Below are 25791 nucleotides of genomic sequence, written 5' to 3'. Positions count from 1 at the left end.
CTTGTTTCCTGCTGATTTTGCAAATAGTTCTGGAAGGGTAAACACACCTCATTTCTGAATTATTAGACCAACACAACAAGTGCAAGGATTCTGGTATGTGACAGGATACAGCTGGTATGAGAATGTCGACCTGTAATAATGTCACGAATATTGTATATGACCTTTATAGGTTTCTATATACTCAATTTATGGATGTGTCAGGCTGACTAGACTTTCCCAAATTAAATGAAATCCATGGAATCAGGAAAGTAAGAAAATGAGCTTGTCAGTGTGACCCAACAAAGATCACTGGGGTACAGCATGGAGCAGTGCTACACAGAGACACAAGCCCATGCATCGAAAGCACTGGCGGGCTAGTTAGCCTCTGGGCAAACAGACTAGTGTGCCATTTCATAAGTTTGCTTACTCAGCACAAATACCTGGGAATATCTACAACTTCCTTCATATAGCAGCATGAATGCCCTGCAAAGATGTTTCCCCACAGACTCTTCTAAGTTATGACTCAGAAAAAGATGACTCAACTGTATGAAGTCAAGATAATGCTTCCATCTAAAATAATCTGATTGGTTTTCTGAAGTTTGTAGACAAACCTACATTTTCTGGGGAGCAGAGTCTTTGTTCTTAATGGGAAGGCACTTACTGGGATAAGACAATGATTCCCTTTAGATTATTTTTCCTTTCCATTCACCCAGAGAACCTGGAAACCAAAAGATCAAATCAATACTCACTGACAGAGAAGTCACATGTTGACGCTGTCTGACTGTGCCAACTGCTCCCATAGGGACTGGTTGCAGCTCTGCCATGCAGCACGTGCTGATGCTGCACCCCAGACAATGGTCTTCTTATGGCATGAAAGTAATGGTGCGCTGCAGTGGGAAGCAGTGTAAGGACAGACTGGGGGATTTAGGAATGCAAAGTTTACTGGGAACAGGATGGGGCTCTCTGGAAGGCAGAAGAAGCCAAATGGTACAGCTCCATCTGTAAGGTCTCTTGATAATGGTATATAAAGCAAACTTCTCCCTGGGTCACACCCAGGCTTTCATTCAGAAAACAGTAGCTGGAGGGGTCCAAACAAATCTGGGAAGTGAGCCAACGATTAAGCAATACAGATGTCTAAAGGTTTCATGCATAAGCTTATTTCCTGGACCTTTCTTATTTAGCAGTGTAGAAGTACTCTGAGTGGGTAAAAGGATGAGAGAAACTGTACAGGAACTTCTCCATACAGAAATCAGAAATAGGAGCCTAAAAGAGCTCCATGAGAGCATCTTAGGTAGTCCTGGCCTATTCTCACTGTCTGAGCTTTGGAGCAAGAAAGTTTGCTCGTGTTTTTTAATCCATATAACCCCTCAACCTCTGAAGCACACTAATATGACTTAATTTACATAGTTAGTGGATGTTACTGTTTCCAGAGTGAACCAAATGACATGGAATGAACTGTCTTACTTTATGGAGGTAACAGCAATTAACCTTAAGGATTACAAGGTCCAATGCCTACTCTAAGCAAGAAAGAGCTGTGATTTCCAAGACTGTCCCTGTGAGATGTGACCACTCACTTCTGAAGTGCAAAGCATTCAGAGACCCAGTCAAAATTAATGAAAAATATGAAGAGAAAGATAAAATTAGAAGTTTGTCAGATCTAGACAGAGATTTTACATATACATATATCTATATACATATATATAAGTTTATCTCCAAAATAAGACACACTCCCATAGATATTTGAATGCATAATATATTCAAAATCTTAGAAGTCTAGATACTAGTCTAATGTTGAATGACATCTACCTGGAACTTGTTCACTGACTTCAAGAGATCAATGAATCACACCATACTGTTGACCTCTAAATACCTATTTCTTCCAAATATTTTTATTCAGCCAAATGCTTAATGGCCTTAAATTCTAGGAAGATGCACTTCAGTTTTTTTGAATAAACTTCAGCTTTCAGCTAAAAACGCTCTCCAAAAGGGAAGCTTAAAGTAATGGAAAGAAATTAAAATCCAAATGTGCCAGTCTGTTTTATTTTCTCTCACCTTATTGACATAATTAATGAAGTAGAGTTGCTATTTGCATTTTGCCATCACTGTATATTTATTAAGTATATTCAATTAGTGTAGCCCCTTGCGGCTGTTGGAAAAGAGTATGGATCTTGCATTGGGCTGATCAAGTAATCGCTGCTCATGAATGTTTAAGGACAAATTAGAGCCCTTTTACTCCAGAGTAAAATTTTCCTACAGCATTATATATCTCAAAAGTAACACATAACTTTTGGTCAACATATCTATATCCTTCCTCAGTAGCTGAACTGTAAAATGTTAAGTCCTGTATAAAACTGGCGGAAGTTATTTTATTAATAGCTATTTTTTCTCTGTGTTTCATAATTATCTAGGATGCATGCTTAAAATGCTAACCTGTCACAGAATAACTGGCTACCAGTCTGTTTTGACTATTTCCTCTGCAACATCTTAGCTCTCCACAATTTCTTTTACATTCTTTTCCTTTTGCTAAACTGAAAATTTTATGGGTATAGAAGAGCAAGGACAGCAAAATACACTAAAACTCTGTATACAGACATTTTTTCCAATCTTCTCGTATATTGCCAATAGATTTTATAATACAATTCAGTACAGTCATAAAAGTGGATGCACTCATTACATTTTTACTGATGTACTCTAATAAATTGTGAAACGCAATTATTTCTTTTCTGAAATATGGTATTACAAAATTCATTGTTTTATTTCTTGTTGTTTATTTCAAATAAATCTTCATTTTCAGGGTAATGGCACAATATTTTGTAATTTATTATATCATTTTGGTAATGCAAATTTGCCAGCGACAAACTTAGTTATAGAAGTCATTCTCTACTCTGACCTAATACTTACTCTAGTCCTTGAGAATCCCTCCTGGAGTTTAGTGCATTTTGTGTCACATGTATTCACTGGGTAGACACCTTGCATAGCAATATATTGGGAGTGCAGAGTCCAAGGATGAAAAATACATAGGATTAGATTAATTCACTCAAAACCTCTAGAAGTTTGGGCTATAGAGATCTATTGCAACATCCAGAAGTTTGGATGGTTATTTAAAGTTGAATCCAGAATTCCACAATCACAGGAATCTAGCATTCTTTAAGGAGATTTTGCCAAACAGCAGGTATGGAAAGAAAACCCAATTATAACAGCTTACCCATTTCTCTCCAAACATCATTTGGACTACCAATTTATTTTTTTTCTCTGCTCTAGTTTTGCAGTGAGCAAAACAGTCAGAGGGCTTTCCCTACAGATCTGGTTCTCTTTTCCTTTTTTATTTTCCTTTTTTTTTTTATCATAACAAAAAGGAAACTAGACTTCAATTTCATAATCAACCTCTTTCCCCTTCACCTTAAGGCTTGGTATGTCTGCTACTGAAATTCCATCTCTACCTCCAATATTTCTATGACAGGATCACACAGAATCACAAAATGGGTCAGGTCAGAAGGGACCATGACGGGTCATCTGGTCCAACCTCCCAGTTCAAGCAAGGTCATCGTAGAGCACATGGCACAGGATTGCATTCAGATAGCTTTTGAATATCTCCAGTGAGGGAGACTCCACAGGCTCTACAGGCAATCTGTTCCAGTGCATGGCCTCTTGCACAGTAAAGGAAGTTCTTCTTCATATTCAGGTGTAAATTCCTGTCCTCCTCCTTTCTTTGATAAATGCTGCTTTTCATGTGTTCATGCTCCCCGCAATTTGAAATTTTCCATCTTTCCCTGGTTGAGATGCATTTCAGTTCTTTCATTCTCTCTGGGTCACTGTTTATTATAGTTTTGTGCATTAATGAGGCTCATCATCCTGTTGTGCCTCTCTACAGCTGGGAACAGATTATCTGCTTGCAGAAGTGCCTTCCTTCCTCATTTGGCCTCTCCAACTGGAACCTGACAGAAGCAGGCTTGATGAGATATAAAAGAACAGGCTCTGTCCTCAAGAGCCTCCTAATGTTTTTAATAAGTGGAAGGTGGACCTTGCTGTTTTACCTAGAGTAGCTAAAAAGTAAAAATATCCCAACCTCATGGATAATGCTTCTTATTTTCACCATTTCAAACAGGTAAGGTGTGGTGGGGGGAAACAGTTTTCCCCCTGAAGCTGTAAAATGGTAAAACCCCAGGGGGTGGTGACCCTTGAAGTTTTGAGCCAATGAACGCTTCTGCAAAATATAAACATATCACAAGCAGAACGGAAGAGAAGGTAGTTGTAGTTGTTGTTGAAGAAGTAGCCATGTTGTGAAAGCCACGAGCAAGGGGCTCGGAGCCCCTTGGAGCCTCTGCACCCCCTGCCCCAGCCCCCGGCAGGGGGGCTACAGGGACTTGGAACCGTGTAAAACTGGGCTAAGTACCTGTAGCTAGAAAGCTAAAGAAGTTTTCTCCACCATGAGTGAGCAGAGACAGAGCAGCAGCAGGAGCAGCGTCCAGAGACTGTGGCTGAGAGCCAAGAGATAACGGAGAAGCAGCAGAAACAAACATGCAGCTGAGCAGGAAGACACAGTTGTCTGAGAGAGCTGAGAGAGAGAGCCAGCAGCAGAGAGAGAATTAGGCTCTACAGAGAGAGAGAGAAAGTTGGGGTAAGAACTGAAACAAAACCCCAAACCCCTGTGAGACCTCCGAGAGAGAGGAGGATGATGGACTCTACTTGAAAGAGTCGTGGAGCGCTACAGCACTGCAGAGAGGAGCTGAAAAGCTCAGGAGTCCTGGAAAGCTGGACTGGGATGATTAAAGGAATGTGGAGGGGGTGACCTTTGCCTCCCCCTCACCACTGCTGCCAAGCTAAGCTAGCAGCCTGAGATCAGAGCACAGAAGCTCTGATAGAACTCTTGAGGCAAAGGCCTTCAACTGAAAGTTGCCCGAGATGTTCTGACTCAGGGGTGAATCCCCTGAGGAAGGGACCTTCATGGGGGTCTTACGCTCCATGATATGACGTGGTGAAGCGAGTTTTGTCCCTGCTACGCAGCCCACGGAAGAGAAAACCCTCGCTTGGAGTCGAGTGGCCGAAAGAGCTTGGATACCCCCTCGTGTGTACTGGCAGAGATCCAGCTACAGCTGCTGCATGGAAGAGAGAGAGAGAGAGACCTGCTGCCTTAGAGACATTGCTGCTCTGAAAGTGGAAAGGATCTTTCCTTCTTCCCTCCTGGACTTTTAATTGGAGGGGAGAAGAGATTTGATCCATTGTAAATACTTTTATGTCATGGTAGAGATAGCTAAGATTGTATATAATGTATTGTAGAATTTATTTGTACAGTCATTGTAATATATATTCCCTTTCCCCCATTTTGAGTCTCGTGTAGTGTCTGGAAAAACCATCTCACACTGGGTTGAGATGTGGGAGGGGGTTTGGACTAGGGAATTGGATTTTGAGGATCTCAAACCATGACATAAGGAAATGCTACAAAAGTGTTTTGTAAAAGGAAGGCAGCGGAGACACCTCCATTTCACATGAACTTACTGCTCTCCTACTCTGTCATTGCCATTTAGGAGAAGATGCACAACTTTGAAAGAAAAAACACAGTTTAACTGCTCAAATTTTTCCTCCTGCAGCAGCTCCAGTTAAGAAGCCTACGGCATTTCCCTCCTATTTTAAGATACTGGCAAAAATGATGATACACACAAAAGAACAGAATCAACCTCATGGGTGGCACAACCAAAGAAAATTAATTATTTATCTTCATGCAAAATAAGCAACAACTGTTGAATACGCTTTGCATATTTTCAGTCGGGTCTCTTATCTGAAAGACTACTTTGCACATTCAAGCATGGACTGGTTTTGAGTTACATGAAATATTACATAATAAAGAAAAGATTCCACTAGGTAATTATAAGGCTTTTCATTAAAAGCCAGAAAAACTAAAGGATAACCCTGAATTATTATAGCCATTTCCATTAATCCTTAAAAACAAAATTGAAAGGATTAATTTTTATTCTTAGATCATAAATTCTCTTCACACATCCTAAAAGTAGCAAAAGTTATAATAAAAGTCTGCTAACAAACTATAATAGGATTGCATTCAGAGTTGTGTTATACCCCACTAACCAAACCACCTTTGTAATAATTTTACTCTTACTTTTGAGGACTAAAAGTATCTTTTCTGGATTAACAAGTATTTGTTAAGCAAAATGTTTTCAGAAAGTGATCTCAGAAGAACTGCTTTAATAAGAGTATCTAATAACCAAATGCATAGGACAGCAAGAGGAAAAATAGTAATTTTATGTCTACCAACAGAGCAGAACAATCCAAACATTCCTCTCCTTTTCTCAGCTGGAAAGACTTCTAATTTGTATGGGATTTTATTTTATTTTATTTTATTCTTGTTTGGGGCTATATCTTATATAGGATTACATTTTAATCATCTGTGGTCTGCTCACTGATGAAGTCTCTTGACATTTAAAACACAGTTTATATTTATTTAGTTATGTTCCAATAGCATTTATCATAGTATGTTTAGGATAAAGAAAACAGCTACAACGTATTTCAAGATAGTTGGAGACCAAAGCGATTCTAAGCAAAGGCATTTGGCAAATTATGAAACAGAATGTCCTAGTGTTTTCCCATGTGATGAAACTGAAAGGGATTGAAAGGGATTTCCCTTTTTTTTTTTTTTTTCTTTTTTTTAAATCTGTTTTGCCCTTTTATTGGCTAAGGGAAGCAAACAGACTTCATAGACTAAGGCAAACTTTCACACTGAGGCATCAGATCAAACATTTACTGATTTGAAGAGGCATATTGAAAGGAGAAACACCTTTACTAACTGTAAATGTTGGACTACAGAAAAGGTTTCTAAGTCTAAACAGAGAAGGCTTTTCCTTGCCAATCTGGACTCGCTGCAACTGTGGACTACAAATATAACTATTACATTTACCTCTGTCCTCTAGAGCACACTATGATGAATTCTACTCCTACTGCACTTTGCAGATCAACTCTAAAGCAAAGTCTAATTAGAAGCATACTGTAACAGTCAACTCTGGATATTTAAACACTATGTTATACTGAAAGCTTAAAGAGACTGAAATAAACAGCATGCCAGCTTAATGAAAGATTTAATCTACTTTTTATCACTTAATAATGTCCAAAGCAGACTGCTAAGGAATACTATTCCTTTTATGAAATCCTACATTCTAGCACCACGCTGCCCTTTACTGACCCGAGCAGTTGGCTGAAGCTCAAGGTGTTGCTGATTGCTTTGGTCAGGAGAAGAAATCAGTGGAAGAGATGTCTGCTTTAGGCATAATCCTCAATATGTGTTCTATTACCTCTAATTGTTTCTCTCAAGCACAGAAGCCCTTGAACAGGAATTCAGAGAGAAAGAGAAAGAATAGGTAGTAGAATAGGACACCTTACAGAGTAAATTACTGGTGAGCAGTCTTTTTACAGTCTTCATTTGTTTGTGCATATATATATATATATTTTCACATAACTTGAAGCATTACTTTTTTCTCTGCATGGGGAATGAGAAGGACAAAACATAACATCATGGGAGGTAAAGGTAGGTTCACACTTTCAGGCTTGCTATCTGCAGCCGGCTGGGCTGTTGGATGAGGAGAGAGCTGTTTTGCAGCAGTTAACTTTTCTGGGTGATCATGTTCTCTTTGAGTAGAGTGATAGAATTAGAGACAGGGTTGGGAAGAGGAAAAAGCAGGGCCTGTCTCTTCACTGTCAGTTGCTAAATTCTTTGTGAGTAACCCAACCCCTAGAACTGTTGAACTAAGGTGAATGCTCAGGTCATACCACTGCAGTAGCCTGATGCTTCAATGGCAACTCCTCATGGAGACAACTTCTGCATGGTTATGACTGTAGTCAAAACCCTGCTCATTGCATTTGGGCTAGCTGTATTTAATGTTGTCTACAGGAGCACTAGGAAGACAGAAATAGCATCAATAAACAGAACATTAATTTCTTCTTCCAGAAGTGGAGGGAAGTTCTGAGGTAAAAAAAATTGTAAGTGGTGATCATATTCAGAGGTAATTAAGAGATGAATAGATTACTACTGTAAATGTTAAAAGACGGTAAGTTCAATAACTACCACCAGATATTTCTTTCTTCCATCAGTGAAGAAGACATGATTATGTGCACTCTAAAGTTCTACAAAATAGGTAAAACTTTAGGAAGTGTGCAGATATCTGTAACATTTGGCAAACTGTTTTTTCTGCCATTGAAAATTTTTAAAACAGACAAAATTCTTTTGAGTAAAATCTTGAAAGGGGTTATCTAATAGGTGAGCAAACAGTATATCCACAGACCCTCTAAGATGGCTCCACAACAACTAGCTCCAGTCAGAAATAGGATTTCTTTGTTGGTAGTGTTGCTGTACTGTCCATCTTCCTTTTTGGATTAGTGCTTCCTCAAAATCTTTGTGCTTCACACTAACTTTCCTTTTTCCCTTCAGTTAAAGTCTCACACCATATTCTTGTGGCTTAATTTTAGACATATTCTGAATAATTAATATCTTTAACCAAGCTATCAAACCCTTCATCACCTCAGATAATTGAGAGTTGACTGCCTCAAGAAAATGATAATACAGAAATGAAAGTTCACTGATTCTCCATAATCTGCTAAGGATGAGCAATTGATCAGAATGATGAACATATGAATGTGACATATGCTGAAAATAACTGCTAACTTACCTATTCAGCTATTATGGACTGTTTCCAGACCTATCAAGCCCCTAGTAGAAGGCAGTACATGATAATAAATGCATGACTCTGGCTGAACCAGAATGAATGGGGAACTCAGGCCACCAGCGTAAATGTATTTTATTTGTGATATCTGATTCCAGAAGGCAAAATCACATCATGGCAACACCCCAGCCACCTGACACATCAGCTCCATTTTCCCCTCCCACACTGTGTGTCATGGTTCTTGTGATTACAGACCTTCTGACAATTAAGATTTAGGATCAAGGTTTCTCCTGTGATGAAGATTCAGAGCTTTTCATGTCAAGATCCTTTACCACAAGTTACAGTGAACACCACCAGTAGACTACTTAAGCATATAGGCTTATGCTTTGGCCTGACTGATGGAATTGAAGATCTCTGAATTCACTGTGGTAGCCATTAAAATCAACAGTGTCTTTATTGCATAGCAATAGCACACAGAGCAAGATAATCAGCTGCGTTTTAGAGTACTGCCATCACCCCCAGAGATGACTTGAATTGGTCCAACATAATTGGCAGAGCAGAAAATCTAAGTGAGAAAAAACATGGTACTTCTGAGGAAAACATGGATGTAAAAAAAAAGCTTCTTTTAAATTGGAAGCCTTCACAAACATGTGCATGCACATGCACACCTAAAGCAAGTGAGCTACTGCTGCTGAACAGATATTGACTAGGGAGCTTCCATTCCAGTTGACACCTTACTTTTCTTGCAGGATTATCTGTGTTACTTTCTCACTGAAAGTAGCAAACTCTTCACTTTCGATCCAATCCCTGAAAAACTAATATAGTTTCTTGGCACTGAATCACACAGGAGCAGGCAAATTGACATAAAAGCAAATGAATCCCCAACTTCTAGCTACCCCAGAAGACATTCCCCCTATAGGTCAATGGGTTGTTTCCAGTCTTTTATTGGATTTACTTGAACTCGCTCCAGTCACAAAACTCATCTTTTTCTTCCTCCCCTAAGATAAAAGACACAGTTTCCTGGTAACTTAATTATAAACAGTTTTGAGGCAGAAAAATGAGCTGTAATAGAGAATGTATAAGTGCAGCTGAAGCTTTTAATAGAAAAAATGTGAACACAGTGAATCTGATTAATTAGAGAAGTCTGGAGGGGATTTTATTGTGACTTCTGGCATAAAATATATCCAGTTTAACTGAAAATTCATGCGAAGAACTTTTCCCATTCGACAAAAGCACACAGGTGTGGCACAGCAACTAGTTCCAACACCAAGGCCGTGTGGACAAAGATTGTCTGAACAGGAATATATATACAATGAGTTCATTTTTCCTCTCACTTCTTTTGCAATGCTATAATTCTGTTATGTCCCACACAGTCTAGGGTTTTTTTGTTGTTAATTAACATTCAAAAATCATCTGACCTTCAGAGAAGGTGGCAAATTTCTCCAAGTTACCTCTGATGGCTTCTTTGTTCGCATAAAATATACCAATCATATAAGCAGAACTCAGCATTCATATTATATTAGAACTGAAATATTCAAAATAAAGTCTGTCACTTTCAGCTGACCAAATGTTCTGAAGTTAGAAGGATTTATATTTGTATTTAATTTCAAACATGAGAATAATCCTAACATATCATGAAATGCACTGCAGGAATAGTGACTTGTGTCACATAGCGTGCATTATGAAAATATGTATTTTTTCTACTGGAACAAGTATGGGTAAATTATAACATACATAATTTCACATTTTATGTAAATAATAATTTTAATTTTAAAAGGATCTGCTTCTTTTTTTTGTAATATACAAAATGGCAACTGGGTCTGTCATATCACAGGAATACCTATCTGCTTACAGCTTCTCCCAGCTGGAAATTCTCATCAAGTGATTAACATCCACGACACAGTATTGATTGCTGAACACAATTTTATGATGTGTTTTGCAGACAATTCCCTATATTTTGGCTATAGAAAGTGTCAAAAATGTCAGTCTGCCACCTACGCAGCTTGGAAGCCAAACTTTTTCTGCCTGTCAAAGCTGGGACCTGCAGGGAAAGCCAAGAGAATTCAGTCCATTCTAAATTGTTTATTTTATGCCTTAAGTTCTTGAAGGACTCAACAAAAGAACACTCAAGGCAAGCTACTGCTCAAAGCTGATTCAGTTTTGCCATGTAAGCGCACCGCAAGTGCAGCTCATCCCTATGCCTTCAAACATGACATATATTTAAGTGCACTTCCACAAATTTCACCTATATTAACTAAATTCCATAATACTTATACTTGTAAAATAATAAATATCCAAAATAATTTTAAAATGAGATAAACAATACTTTAAAAACATTTAAATTATCAGAATGCAATCTCAAGACCATGAATATGAAGAACATGGGTTAAAAAAACCTGAGTCTCACATTCTATCAGCACTCACCATTCAGCCACTTGGAGTTGTACTGGGCAGTCCGGAGAGGAGGAAGAGCCCCCAGACTTCGATAAATAGCAGGATCCCTTCCTGGAAAATCCATGGCTGTAGCAGCATATAATTCCCCACTGGAAGTGAGAAGAGCAGTGGAGTTGTGCTGGGGACTGTAAGGACAACGAGCCATGCCACTGATTTGGTCATGTATCTCTGTCAAGTTACTTAACTGTAAAAGAATTAGAAAAAGGGATTAAAATTACCTAAAAATTATAATTTCAGCCAAGCTATATCAATCTGAGCAAAATCCTACCATAAATACCAGTTATCTGCTTTGGTATTGTACAATAGTGATGAGCTAACCTTTACATCAATCTGAAATTTTCTCATATAGAAAGTTTTATTGCCATGTTGTCCAGTTTGCTTTTGCTACTTTGGTATGTAAAACATGCATGACAATCATTAGTCATCATGGCTAAAATGTTTTCTATTAGAAGCAACTCAAAAATTAGTTATCTGTACAAAGATTGTTACTATGTAAAAGAAAAACAGACCTGATTGCCAGAATCAACTAAGGTATTCACTGTAGCAAACAACTAGACAATAAAAAAAAATAAATCTATTATTTGTTTTGTTGGTGTATTTCAGGAAATAATCTCACATGAAAAATGAGATTAACAAAAGAAGCTTTCCAATATAGCAGAACCATCTCTAATTTCTCAGCCCAAATACTTTCAGCCATAAAACACGGTATGATGTTAATGTGCTATTTGAAAGAAAAGGTAAAATGGTTTTAAATATAATAAATGTGCCTAGGAATTTTTAGTGATACAGTTATTCTTTGTATTTAAATGTTTCTCCCATCCTGACATATATAGGCAGCTAGTCCAAACAGTGACATTTTGATATTATGACTTTTATTGATCCTACAATTAGGGGTGTTTTCAAAACAGAATGACAGACCTTCTTAACTAAGATTTCTGATTTTCATCAGAAAGAAGTTACATGTACTCTCATTTCTCCAGAACTACATGTACAAAGGATGTAGCTACGCAACTACATTTTATAACTAACCCAGTTGATGCTAACCAAACTTGACATAGTGGCAGAAGTCTTAGAAATACCTAAAGTTCAGGAAAATTGCCCTGTAGGAGGAATTGAGCTGCTCATAGTTGTGCTCCTCTCATAGTTGAGGAAAAGACTGCAAAAAGAGATCATTGGTTAGCTCTCCTATTTGGCCTGCCACTAGCTAAATCAGCCTTTTAAAAATCAGCTCACCCATCAACATGCAAATAGCCAGTTCTCAACCACAGCATGCTCTGCCTTTTAATCTGCTGGCCTAGAACAGGATTCCAGCTTGTGAGGCAAAACTCATACCGTTCGATTGGTGCAGATTGGAGTGAATGCATTGGTTCCACAGGTGAAGAGATGCTTGCCTCCCACAAGAAGCACTCGAATATAGTTCTGGCATTCCTCCTGTGATGCAAAAAAAGTATATTCAGTGATACTTCAAACTGTAGAGGAGACTAATTACACTTTGCTTTCCACAGTTATGTGTCCACACAGAAAATCTTTTAGGGAACAAGGTTTAAGCATACCCAATGTGTTAGCAATTACGATATGCATAGATTTCTTAATTAAAACACATGCATCCATCAACCTTCCCAAAATGTTCTTAATAGGATAACAATAAACCTCTTCTGTATTGGAGATTTCTTCTCAGGCTACATCTCAAAGGTTTAGCTAAATTCTGAACAGATAGATGCTGCCTTAAATACACTTCTCTCTCAAGAGATCAGATGCTGATTTCAAAGACAGATTGGCTAAGGAAAGAAGTTGTGAGGAAAACAGGAGAAAGAACAGTCTGTCAGTAACAAGACCATATCGAAACCAGTACAAATAAAATTCTTGAGATATTCAGATGTGGATTTGTTACCACTGATTTCATAATTTACACAATCTGTTTTATTAGAAGTATCTACTTTCCTGTTAATTCAAAGTTTATCAAAAATTTCATTACTGCAATACAAAGATGCTCACCCCTAAGGAATAACTTTACATCCTTTTTACCCCATTAGAATGTTTGAAGGCTTTGTGATACTCATGTCTCTCATTTCAGAAGCTGTAAACGAACATCAAATTCTACTGTTTATTCAGACAGAAAGCCTTCTCCTACAATATTAAAAATCTCCCAGAACTGTAGGTAGGAAAGATTCAAACACCCCTCTTGCAAAAATCAGTGTCCCTATCTGATAAAATGATCAATAATATGTTTGGAGAAAATAAAGTTTTGTTTGGAGAAAACAGTTTCCTAGAAACTAGCATCTGAATACTCTCTAGCATTCATCACAAGATAGTCTCATATAAAGCATGAAAAAACCTTGTGAAATTACAGCTATGCAATTCCAGCAGATATTAAGTGAAATCATGTAAGTAAATCCATACAATAGTAATGGTGCAGAAGTCCCATTATCTGGCCTACAGTTATATTAAATGTATTGCTTGTTTATCTTGAAAATAGACTCTCATCCTAGAAGAAAACAAATATAATCCTGAATAAACTGAACAGGCATAAAATAGACTGCAAAAGACGATGAAGAAAATACTTTAAAGATCTCTGAGAAAACTCTCAAGATTTACCTTCTATAACTTTCCTCATAAAAAAAGTTAAAAATAAACTAAAAAAATCCTGTAAAATCTCAGAAAAAAAACCCCTACCTCTTTGAAAAAATCATTTTCAAACCCACATTTAAACTAATCTCTCATGAAAATGATGAAAATGTTGCTTTTAAATGCTTGTCTTTGAGACTTTAAAGGTAAGGGCCAAACGTCTTAGAAGTAAAATTTGATTCATATTGTGTAAAAAATACAAAGTTTTTATACTGAACTTTAAAAAACTGTCATTTTAATATTCTTTAAACCACAAAGAAGCAAACATGCAACCATAAAACAGAGTTGGGCAGTGCAACAAGCCTTTTATAAATAAATAATTTCACATCTTGGCAGTACAGGCAGTTTTCGTGTTTTAGGTTGCTTTAACACCATCAACGAAAGAAAGAAAAGAAACCAAAAAGCCCAACAATCGAAAGCAATTCCTTTTTTTTTTTTTTTTAATTTTTTAATTTTTTTTTGAGGGAAGGGTGCTCAGGGAGGTTGATAGAATGTACGACAGTAATTTATTCTTTGGTCTGTTTCCATTCTGCCCTTTGCAGCAAGCCATGGAATGTAAGTGTAGGAAAAATAAGTGGGTTCTGACATTACGACGTACCCAACCTCTCCCCTTCATATTCCAGAGCTCCCTGAAATAGTGTCTATTCTAAATTACTTGCATGCTGATCACCCACTCTTTTTGTTCAAAAATAATGTTAATTTTTTAAACTCTGGCGTTCTTGGGAATCACAGGATTCTTCTCTTTAATGTTCCCAAGTCCTGTGCCAACTTGACAATAATCCATACTGCAACAGGGCAAATAAAACATCTCATTTCAAATTTTTGTCGGGCAGACAAAGAATAGCATTTTAAGTGTCTGTTTTCTTCATATGAAAAAAAAGTTCACATTAATAGAAAACAAATTTTAAAAAAAATTGTTATTAATAAAACAATCACCACCCGAAAACATAGTGAAAAATGACTTCATTGTTCAGTCATTTGAATTATTCAGAGATACTTTTCTAGCTCTGGAGTCAAGCTTGGTGGTACTGGTACACTTTTGACACACTTAAAATTGAGATGTGTATTGTAAAAGTGGCAGTGGTGAATGTAAAGGACTTCAAAAGCAAAATATTTTTCAGTTCAGAGAGCAGTATTAGGTTTAATAGCCATCTTTTATGTAGTCTTATTCTCCAGTTCATCTTGACCTCTATGGCATATACTTTCCTGTTTTCCTATAAAAATATGTCTGAAATAAAGAAATTAATTTAGGAATTACTTTGTACTTCTACATCAGCATATCTGAAACAAAATAAAACTATTAGAAACAATTCAGCAGCCAAGCAGGCTAGGCTGTTACTTAAGTTTAAGACTAACTTGACAGTTCAAGGAGAATCTGGCTGCAGTATGGTTATCCACTTACAGCAATGTTAACACTTTAAACACACCTATGGCTTAATTTTTATATACCTTTATTGACAGATCAGATATAACACATACAACCATTAGAATCTTAAATAAGCAAGGGATGGGACTTCATTTCAATTATCATTATTTTTTTAATCTCTTTGGTTTATTGCATTTTTAACATGTGCACTTATATTTTTCCTTTCTAACATTTCCTACCACAAGTGTCAGTATGAATGGGCAAATTTATTCTCTTAAACATGTGTGGTGTTTTAGACTTCTAAATGCTAATGCATGCTGGTCACAAGGACATAATTTTGTCTGACTCACTCTTGGAGCCACTTGTTATTTTAAGCAACAGTTTAAATTGGTGGATAAATGTCTGAAGTCTGAGTAACAAACATCGGCCTTCAAAAGTCAAGTGCGCATTACACTGTCAAATGTGACAGATGTCCCTATACATTTTCCCCTTCAGCTCTTTTCCCTCGTTGGCTCCTAAAGCATAAACTTCAGAACAACAAGTACTGATAACAGCTACAGGCAAAAATTCCATGCAGCTTCTTTCTCAAGAACAAAAAAGAGTTATGTTTCACTGACCATTATCTCAAAACTACTAGAGTTGCTTCAGGGTTCAAAGCTAGCTCCTGATTTTAGGGCAGTGACTCCATCAGTAAGCTGACTTTTAGTTTTGCCACCTGAACTCATTGCCCCCATGCTGCTCTGTGGTCAGCAGAGCTTCAAGAGAAACCAGGATCTGAATGAATAATCTACCCATGGCCATCCTTGCAATTCTCATCTCTCCTTCACCACAGTCTGGGCTGGCCTTACTTATTTTGTCTCCAGTCTTTCCTGTCCCTTTCCTGCAGTCAGATGTGTCTGCCCTGAAATCTGAATTAGCCCTGAGAAATGTTCTAGAAATGCAACGCCCAGCAACTCTCCAATTTGGGCTCGATCTATTCATACAACAACAGTCCAACAAGCAGTTTTTCTAATAACAGTAACTGTGTCTGCCAGGAGATTCCCTCTGAAGAGGGACAATTCCCTGTAGCACTGCAGTGAATTCCTCCTGGTCTGATAATTCCCAGTTTTTCCAAGGGAAGGCTTTTGTGGTTTGACTAGGAGGAGAAGCATGCCACATAGCAGCTGCTTTCCTCATCTGCATGCATAAGTCCTCCTTCTACAGAGAGTATAGTGACCTTGCTTTAGCCTTGGAAATAAGGCAATAAAAGACAAACATCATTAGGCTATCTTTTCTCTGGTCATAAATGTATCCTTTGATTTTTAACCCCAAGCACATCAGTGAAAACAAAAGAGGCATGAAAAGTTCAAAAAGACAGTTGGCATTCCAACTCGGTAGGTTGCCTCAGTCAATAGCTCTGCATTCTCCAGCAACTCCCACGTGAAGCTTTCAGGCCATAAAGTCTTCACACAAAAAGAAAAAAAAAAACAAAACAAAAAACAAACCCTGTGGTAACAATACCTATTTACTTCCAGGATTACTTTTGAATGTAAAGAAGAATCAAGATTGTACTCTTCCAGATTGTGAATGAGGAACATGTCTATGGGTACCAACGAAATCTTTATCAAAAAAATAACAATACTAAGAAACAATCCCAGAGGTCATTATTAGAATAGCATGTACACTATTTTACAGTGACAGCCTAACTTCTAATCATCAGGTTCTACAAAAGGGTGTGATGAACATGAATGAAATTCTGCATGAATAAAAAACTACACTAAGGTCCATTCCTAAATGTGTTTAACCAGTGTTGAGTATTTCTCCTAGTAAAATTATTTAATAGCAACATATGCTTTGCACTGTTGAAGCAAACGTGGTAACATTGTTGTCAACGTATTATTCAAAAGTACACTACTATAGCCTCGAATCTACAATTACTTTCATCCATCACTGCACTATGACTTTCAGACAAGTTGAATGTTTTTCTCACAGCTTTAACTTGGAAAATCACTGTAAAACAAAGCCATAAATGTTTAGTTACGCATTGCATTCATACCAGAGTAGGTTCTACTGTATAAGGCCCTTGATCAGTGCAATCTGTCATATTTTATTGTCACTTGAGCACATTCCCTTACTTCCAAGTATTGTCATCTGAAAGTTAAGGATAAAGGCTTGAGGGACATATTACATGTAGAAGCGTAAATTTTCTAGTGAGAAATAACAACCTAAAAAAATAAACATTTGCTTAAAATATGAGGTCCCAAAAGTTCTTTCTTTTCTATACCTCATGATATAACAAGGTCCCGCTTCTAAGTGAGGCCATTCTTCCTCTTTAATCTCAAATTTAGAGTGTACAACAGTGTACAACTGTACACTGCATTTTTTTTTTTCCAGAACTCAGTAAAAAAGAGCTGCAAATGAACTGTTTAATGTGAGAAGTTATAAAGTCAGTGATTAAATAACTATGCAGAAGAGACTCATCCTCCACTAGATGGCAGGGCTTTAGGAATATGTTTTTGGATCTTGGAGTTTTTTGAGTTTTGCACAACAATGATGTATGCTGACATGTTCTGCTGAATAAAAGCAGGTATGCTCTTTTGCAGTCATCATTCTCGATGTGTTTTTCCTTTATGTTTTAACTGAATTAACTGCAATCATTAAACACTATAATAATTACAAACATAGACTGCATGCAATTCTAACTGCTTTTATAATTAATTTGACAATTAGCTTCAGGTTGGGGCAGTCACAAAGGAACACAGCACTGATAGATGTTCCATCTTAGCATTACATTTACCTATGTTGAATAAAAGAAATTGCAGTAAGCCAGATAAAGAATTGGCTCTAAATACTAAAAATATATCAAGTCCTATGTCTAGAGAGGTTAGTGAATTTAACATGATTTTCTGTATAGTATCAGTAGAAAGGAAATATGAAAGTTCAAAAAATTGCATCTAATACACAAGAATATAAATTAAGGATTTTACAAAGTAATCACGCAGTTATGCATCATTTACAGCACTGAAAATGAAGAGAGAATGCAGTCCACTACACATGATGTGTCATTGTTTAGCCTGTGGAGTCAAAACAGTAAATTGTTGGAGGCTAAAGCTAGTGATCATTTCAGAAAAGAATCACATGACTGTATCTCTAACCTCACAATCCCTATATTCTTTTTTAATTCTTTGGTGATACGTCAGTGTCAAACTCCTTTTCTTCAACTCTCTTCAGAAAAAGGACAGTAAAGATGCATAGGGTAGTGATTTATACACTGAATTACACCTGCTATAACATATAAATTTTATTAAAGCAGAACAGCTATCTAGTGCTTACCTTTGATTTTCCTTTACTGTAACAGGCTCTTTTAGTAGCTTCATCACATTGCCACTCCACTGCCTGCAACCAACAGGAATTAGTTAGAAATGCTGGGAACACAGAAATATAAACCTCAGTGCTATCTAAGCCCATGCTTGTGATATGTGTTTCAAGCATACTGATAATTAGCTGTGGGTGATTTACTCCTCGGAAATGTAATTTTGCTGCTGAAGGTTTTCCAGTGTTTTAACCCAAAAGGAAGCTGGCCAACCTCATGATTCACTGTACTGATCACTACAGCAGAAATAACCAGTTACACTTTATGCTATTTAGCCACTTTTTCGTGAGTTTTATTAAGGTAAGCAGAAAGGAACACACAGAAAGGCTGAACTTCTCCCCCCATCAGAGGTGGGTTGCATCACCACAGCATTTGAGGTCAGCTCTGATGAGAAACCTTGCGCTGTGGGAAAGTGTGCCCTACTGCAGTTTTTGAAGTATTTATCTCAAGCATCAAATGGAGATTTTAGTCTCTAAAGGTATGACTGCAGCACTAACCAGAAGCACTAAAACTTCCACTTGGAGAAAGAAGCAGTGGGCAGAGGCATACAAGACAACAGTGGAACAGAGCACTGCAAAGCAGACGCAATTTATCCTCATTTTTTGAGCTGTCTCAGTGCTTCAACAGCTTTATGTCAGGACTGTAATGCCTAGTCTGCATCACTACAGTTTCACTGCATGAGTTAATTCCAATTATTTCTGTATTTAACATTCAAGACCTATGACTTACGAACTTTATTGTTCAGTGGAGCAGGTTGTATGCTTGGTGTTTATGTACCAATATATGTACGTATTTGAATGCCTGTATATGCTGTGTAGTCAAAGCACATTTTAAATCAGTCTGCATTCTTTCACCTCAACAGTGCACATCCGTATGTTCTTTAGATAAAAATGCCACAAAGCACTTCATATTTTATCAAGAAGAACTGAGATTGCCGAAGCAACTACTGCTGCTTAATTATTGAAATCACAGCCTTTTCATTTTTATATGAGGAAATAACGAAAGACCACTTATTCAGATTTAATATAGGAAATGCTGTCGTAGTTTGAGACCCCCAAAATCCAATTCCTGAGTTCAAGACCCCCTCTCCCATCTCACCCCAGTGTTAGAAGGCTTTTTCCAGACACAACACAAGACTCAATATGAGGGGAAGGGAATTATATTACAATCGCTACACAAATAAATATTATAATACATTATATACATAATCTTAACTATCTCTCCTATGATAAATCAGTATTTACATTGGATCAAATCTCTTCTCCCTCCAATAAAAGTCCAGAAGGGAAGAAGGGAAAGATCCTTTCCACTTTCAGGGCAGCAGCCTCTCTTCTTCCATGCAGCAACTGTAGCTGGATCTCCTTCCACTACACACAAGGGGGGTCTCCTCTCGCCCCTCTCAGCCCTTCGACTCCAGCGAAGGTCTCTCTCCCGTGGACTGTGATAACTGGGACAAAGGTTCACCTCACGACGTCATATCACGAAGTGCAGGGGTCTTCCTGATGGTCTCTTTCCTCAGGGGGTTTACCCCTGAGTCAGAACATCTTGGGCAGCTTTCAGTTGAAAGTCTTTGCCTCACGAGTTCTACCAGAGCTCCTGTGCTGTCTCAGGCTGCCAGCCTGGCAGCAGCGGGGGCGGGGGGAAGATCACCCCCTCCGTATTCCATCTGGTCATCCCAGTCCAGCTTCCAGGATGCCTTAAGCTTCTCAGCTCCTCTCTCCGGTACTGCTGCATTCCAAGACTCCCCTCAAGTGGGAGTCCACCACCCCTCCTTTATAGGAGGTGTCTCAAAAGGGTTTTGGGGTGTTTGGTTCAGCTCTTACCCCAAACCTCTGTCTGTAAGAGTTTAGTTCTTTCTCTCTCTCTCTCTCTCTCTCTCTCTCTCTCTCTCTCCATTAGACATCTCCATGTCTTCTTGCTTGGCTGCACGCTGGCTTTGCTGCTTTGTCTTATCTCTTGGCTTTCTGCCACAGCCTCCATTCACTGCTGTCTCTGTTGCCATTCCTGCTGCCCATTCACAGTGGAGAAAGACTGCCAGCTTCTCAGTTACAGACCTCAGTCCAGTTTAACACTGTTACCGAGTTTCTGCAACCACCAGCTGGGGCCTGGGGGGCCGTGGACCCCCAGCGGGGTTCCTGTCCCTTCCTCATGGCTTCACAACATGGCCACTCTCCTCTCCACTCTCCTCTTCAACAACCTCATCATCCTTCCTTTCTGGTCTGGTGTGATATGTTTAAATTTTGCAGGAGTACTGATTGGGTCAACACCAAGAGAGACACCACCCCCTCAGGGGTTACCATTTTTTTAACTCCAGGGAGAAAACCACTTTTTTTTCCCCATCACAACTCTTTTGTACCTGTCTTTTAGTGGAGGTTATATTAATAGCAAGCAGACTCTATAATTAACAAAAAGGTACAAGCCTATATAAATTAAGGGTGGAAATGCCTTCAAAGCATTTGTGTTCCAACAAGCCCTAGAATGAGCTTTTTTCATTTCAGGGAAAAAAAAAAAAAGACACCTGAAAACTAATGATATTACTTCTCTTCCTCCATCCTAAACCTTCTTATTTACAGCATTTGCTTTGCAACACTAAACGACTACAGCATATTGGGGAATATATTGAAAACTTTTGGAAGAATTCACTTGTGAATGATCCTAGCATTTATCACAAGCTGTATCTAGTAGCATGAAAGAAATGTCATATGGAGTTAGACAAAAAAGTAGCAACGTGTCAGACAAAAAAGCAGCAATGACCTAACTCTTTTGACTCTGTAATGCAAAAAGCAATTCATGTCCATAACAGAGATGACAGTACAAAAGACTGCTCTTAGACGAGCAAGTAAATTCCTAATCCATTAGGACACACTGAATTCATACATTATACGGCATTGAATCTATATGTTATGTGGCACTAGATACAGGTATACAATACTGAATAGATTATCTCTAAACAATATAAAAAATTTCAAAAGCTGGAGAAACGCAAGAGTTAATTGGAGGTCAGAGTAGAAAGACTTAGTGAAATATGGGTGCTTAAAAGGAAGGTTTGAAGAAAGTTCTTGCCAAAACTGAACTGAGAAGAATACACCAAGCACAAAGAGCAGGAAAAAGGTTGGATTAAATGTAAAATGTTTATCAATTAATCAATTTTCAGCGACAAAATACCCAGCTTTCAATTGGTTCTAAGTCCAAAATAAAAGAGTAATTTGAAGGAGAAGTATATGAAATGTAAAAATTACATAATGTCACAAATCAAATTATTTAAGTACATTTCTCAGGCACTGAAAATTTTGGAAACAAAAATCAATAGACTTTGGAGATAGGACATTCAGAAGCCAAAAGTGACAGTTCTTCAAACTTTTGAAATCTGAGAAAAGCATACAACACATCTCTGCAAGCAAGTCACAGCTGGAAAATCTGGGAACCCCCAGTGCACAATAATGCAAGTAAAATCTAGGAAAATTCAGGCAAAGGTTTTATTAACTCTGACCATAGTGAGAAAACATTGGAACAGCACCTCCCCCTCACTCCCCTGTTCTCTGCCAGGCAATCATAGAGACCCAGCATACGTACATTTCATAAAAAAATAAAGAGGTGAAGAAAAACAAACATTTCAATGTTAGCAAAGCCTGGTATCTATCCCTGGAGAAACAGACTCTTTAAGGAGCTTGCTAACTGCCACCCTTCTAAGAAGGAATCAAACATTAAACACTTTGACAATAGAAAGGTGTAGGGCTCTTGGTGGAGCCTGTATGAGGAGCACGCCCAGTATTACCTTAGTTCAGAAGTGGAAAGTTGGAAACAGCCACAGACTGCTAGCTTTTAGTCAAATACTCTTTTAGTTAGGATAAATGTCTTGGTTGGACCTCTCAAGTCTTAAATATTAATAAAAAATTTACCACCACATCACAAAACCACTAATACTGTTAACAGCATAAACCAAAAATTAACTTTCTTCTCTTTGACATCCACACAACACACAGAATTAAATATTAAAACGTTATGTAACATTTCGGGATATCATAGTTAATATAAGAACCCAAATGCATGTAATCTAACCAAAAGGCAAACTCTGGGAAAACACTATTAATGACAAAATATGTTAAAAGGAGTAATAGTGTCTGGACAAGAAATAAGTACAGACACATTGGTGACAAAGCTAAGTCACACCTTTGAGATCAAGTGTACTTAAAGTCCTATGGCCCTGCTAGAGGAGATAATAATAGAGCAGATTGCAAATGAAATATAGCACAAAGGCATCTGAAGAGAGCTGAGTACTTTAAACTGTTGTACTTTGGTCCCTAAGGTTTCCACAGAGTTCAGTAATGCAGACAAACATTTCTATATAAAGAGGTTTTTTTTTTCCTAAAGTCCAGAAAATTTGGAGGAGTTTTCCACAAACTGGAAATTTAGATATTCAACACAGTCTATTGGTTATATACAGGGGGAAGACAGGTAGAAAACTCCTCAAGCTAAATGTCATTTCAATGTGGAAAAAAAAGAGGAGAAAAATGTGTCCTGAATCTTCAACACATAAAGACAAAATAAAATGTCCCAACAGAATAATACCAATGTGGTTTTTGTCAGTAGAAGATTAAGACTTTGAAGTTTTCTTTCTGAAAGACCAGATGAACACATGGATTGCATTATTTTAGAAAGCAAATGAAAAACCATGTTTGCGGATGTTACTGTTACCCACTGCTTCCATTAAATTGATATATTCTCCTGCTTAATACTGATTGCTGACATTTTCATGAAGTTCAGATGAGTAGCACAGATATGACACACATACCATGTTGGATATTTGATTCACTATGAAGGTCTACGCAGCTGATGTTCATCTTGTTAGGATATTTTCTTTTCTACATTTCTTAATAAGAAGTTTTAATTTTCACATGCAAAATACAACCTGCACCATTCCATGTACTGGTTTTAATTAATATTATAATTCTACTTGAGCTGGCAACAAAATTCATTGAACCAAATTATAGACACTAAAGTTTGTTTGCTTTGGGGAAAGAGGAAACAGGGATTTGAAAGTCAATGTCAGAGAAAATAAGGATAGGTAATACACAGCTACTGCTACATATCTCCACTAGGAATGTAGCTGCATAGGTTAAAGAGTAGGGTTTAAATTGGCACATCAGTCTGTTTCTGATAGTAAGGTGACAATATTTACAATGACATGGGTTTATAAATCCTGCAATCAATACATTCTTTCAAACACCTCTATAAATGTCATGCCTTGACTTAGTTTGCTCCTAATTTCCCAGTCTTCAGTTCAACTACATTCTAGTATGTATAAATAAACCTTAATTATGTAATGTAGTGAGATTTTTAGCACTGTGAAAGCCAGTGTGCCAACTCTAAAGACCGAATTTGAAAGATACAACTTGAACTTAACCCAGTGTACTCTGATGAGGATGCCACATTCACTCTGTAACACATACTGTTTTCTTTAATTAAAATAAATACATGAACCACAAGGCTCCATACTGATTTGACAAAAAATCAGACTGAACGAAACCAAGGCTTTTGTGCTCACTTAACTTTAAGCTTGAACTCAAGTTTCAAACTCATTGCAGGCAGTTTTTTTTAAAAGCTCAATTGCAAATAGCTGTATCAGTGTTTTAAACATTACATCATTGATGTTTGTAAAGAACTTCAGAAATTTTAGATGGAATCTCTCCTGGCATTTTCAAGGGGTAGTAGGAGGAGAGAAATTCCAGCCAGAGAAGAAACAAATTCCAACTCAAGATATACAATGAAACTGTTATCTTCAAAATGAAGAAAAATATACAACTGGCACTCGTATATGTTAAGTTAAAAATTACAGTATTAAATTTACTAATATTCTTTGGAAAAAACAAATATATTTCAGTAAATTTTCTGGATGAGCAATGAGTCCCTCTTAGAAGTTGAACTACTGTATCTTCAGCAGGTAATCTAAATATCTGAAAAGAAATTAACTCCAATGAAAACTGAAAGACAATCTCCAGTCTAAACTGATTTATCCAAATACATTTGAAGAACACTAAAAGAAAATTGTGAAAACTGTAGAAACAGTAAATAATGTTCACAGAAGTAACCGTCAAGGTCTTTTCTTACATGCCCAACATGCAGGAACAAATGAAGTCCCCAGGCAAGACATCTGGAGGTCCTTTCCAACCTATATTATTATATAATTTTCCAGAAAAATTACAAAATACAACAGGGAGGAAAAAAATCAAAGCCCTAAGTAATTTACTTTAACACAGCCCCTTTCTATAATTCTAACTTTAATTAGTAAAGGTAGATAGGAAATTTGAAATTTGAACACAGTCAAGAAAAGACTGGTCATTAAGAATGATTTAAGTTAGAGATGCATTAGTTTCACTGACAGGTCAAGAAAAAAACATTTGACTTTCACCTACAGTGGGAGCTGTACATATAACTGAGTAAAATCATATCTTCTGGAAGAACTATGCTCCCATAGTTACACAGATAGACAAAAGATATACATGTATACAGGTATGCATTCATATATATTTTTATATATGAACATATTTGGAGTTGACATATATATATGATTATATGATATATATAATATATAGAATTCTATATATAATATATAGAATTATATATTATATATTATATATTTCTGTTGAAACAGAATGTACTATTTCATTTCATAGAGAAAGAAGTTAATTAGTCAAGAACCAAGAAATGAACAGAACAATATTCCAAACAGATGGTCCAGCACTTCTTAGGCAGATGGCTCTGCTAATTAGATACTGGCAAAAATAACATTAAAGAAGACGGTTCAATTACACAATGCCAAAAACTAACAACTACATGATATTTCCTTTTTTCTTTTTTTCATTATCTGCTTGCTTTCATCTCTTATATCATGTATTTAAACAATACTCTGGGGAGTTGGGGTATAAAGGCAATAACCATAATAATATATGTCAACAAATATGAGTAATATTGCCTTACTGTTCACATCAGCCCACCAATGGAATGGCTTCAAAATGTTTTGACTTGTTTGGCAAGGGTGTCTTGCAGCTTGCCTAATTAGCTCTCAATGAACATGTATGCTGAATTCCAAAAACTGAATTTAAAGAGGCCATAAAGAAAGTGTCACAATCATAAACCCAAAGAAAGAATGTAGCCACAGAGAAGTATACCAGCAAGACATTAGCAGCAAATTAGCAGCCACGGAGTTAGTGGTGGTTTTGATGGTTACCAGAAATTTTAAGGCATGGTTTGGTATAATGACATCCTTGCTTCCAGCAAATATGTAAAGCCACTTAAGGAAGATTTATACCTCTACTTCACAGGAACCATTTTCCTTGCTTTCCACAGCGTCA

General features: G+C 37.3%; 1 protein-coding gene across 9 annotated transcripts in view; it reads right to left on the bottom strand.

Annotated features, from left to right (window-relative positions):
- SEMA5A (semaphorin 5A) overlaps positions 1 to 25791 on the bottom strand; it is a 325120-nt gene that overhangs the window by 131001 nt on the left and 168328 nt on the right. For all 9 annotated transcript variants that reach the window (XM_051798972.1, XM_051798980.1, XM_051798971.1 and 6 more), the window contains 3 exons: positions 18400 to 18462; positions 12429 to 12527; positions 11067 to 11280 (listed from right to left, as the gene is read on the bottom strand). In XM_051798972.1, coding sequence (XP_051654932.1) covers positions 11067 to 11280; positions 12429 to 12527; positions 18400 to 18462 — 376 coding nt within the window. The remainder of the gene's footprint in view (positions 1 to 11066; positions 11281 to 12428; positions 12528 to 18399; positions 18463 to 25791) is intronic.

The sequence above is a fragment of the Manacus candei genome, unplaced genomic scaffold (genome assembly GCF_025592945.1).
Source record: "Manacus candei isolate 608988 ecotype Guabito, Panama unplaced genomic scaffold, ASM2559294v1 h1tg000049l, whole genome shotgun sequence".
Taxonomy (NCBI): domain Eukaryota; kingdom Metazoa; phylum Chordata; class Aves; order Passeriformes; family Pipridae; genus Manacus; species Manacus candei.
The sequence above is the reverse complement of the archived record's forward strand: the minus strand, read 5'-3'. Positions and strand labels throughout refer to the sequence as shown.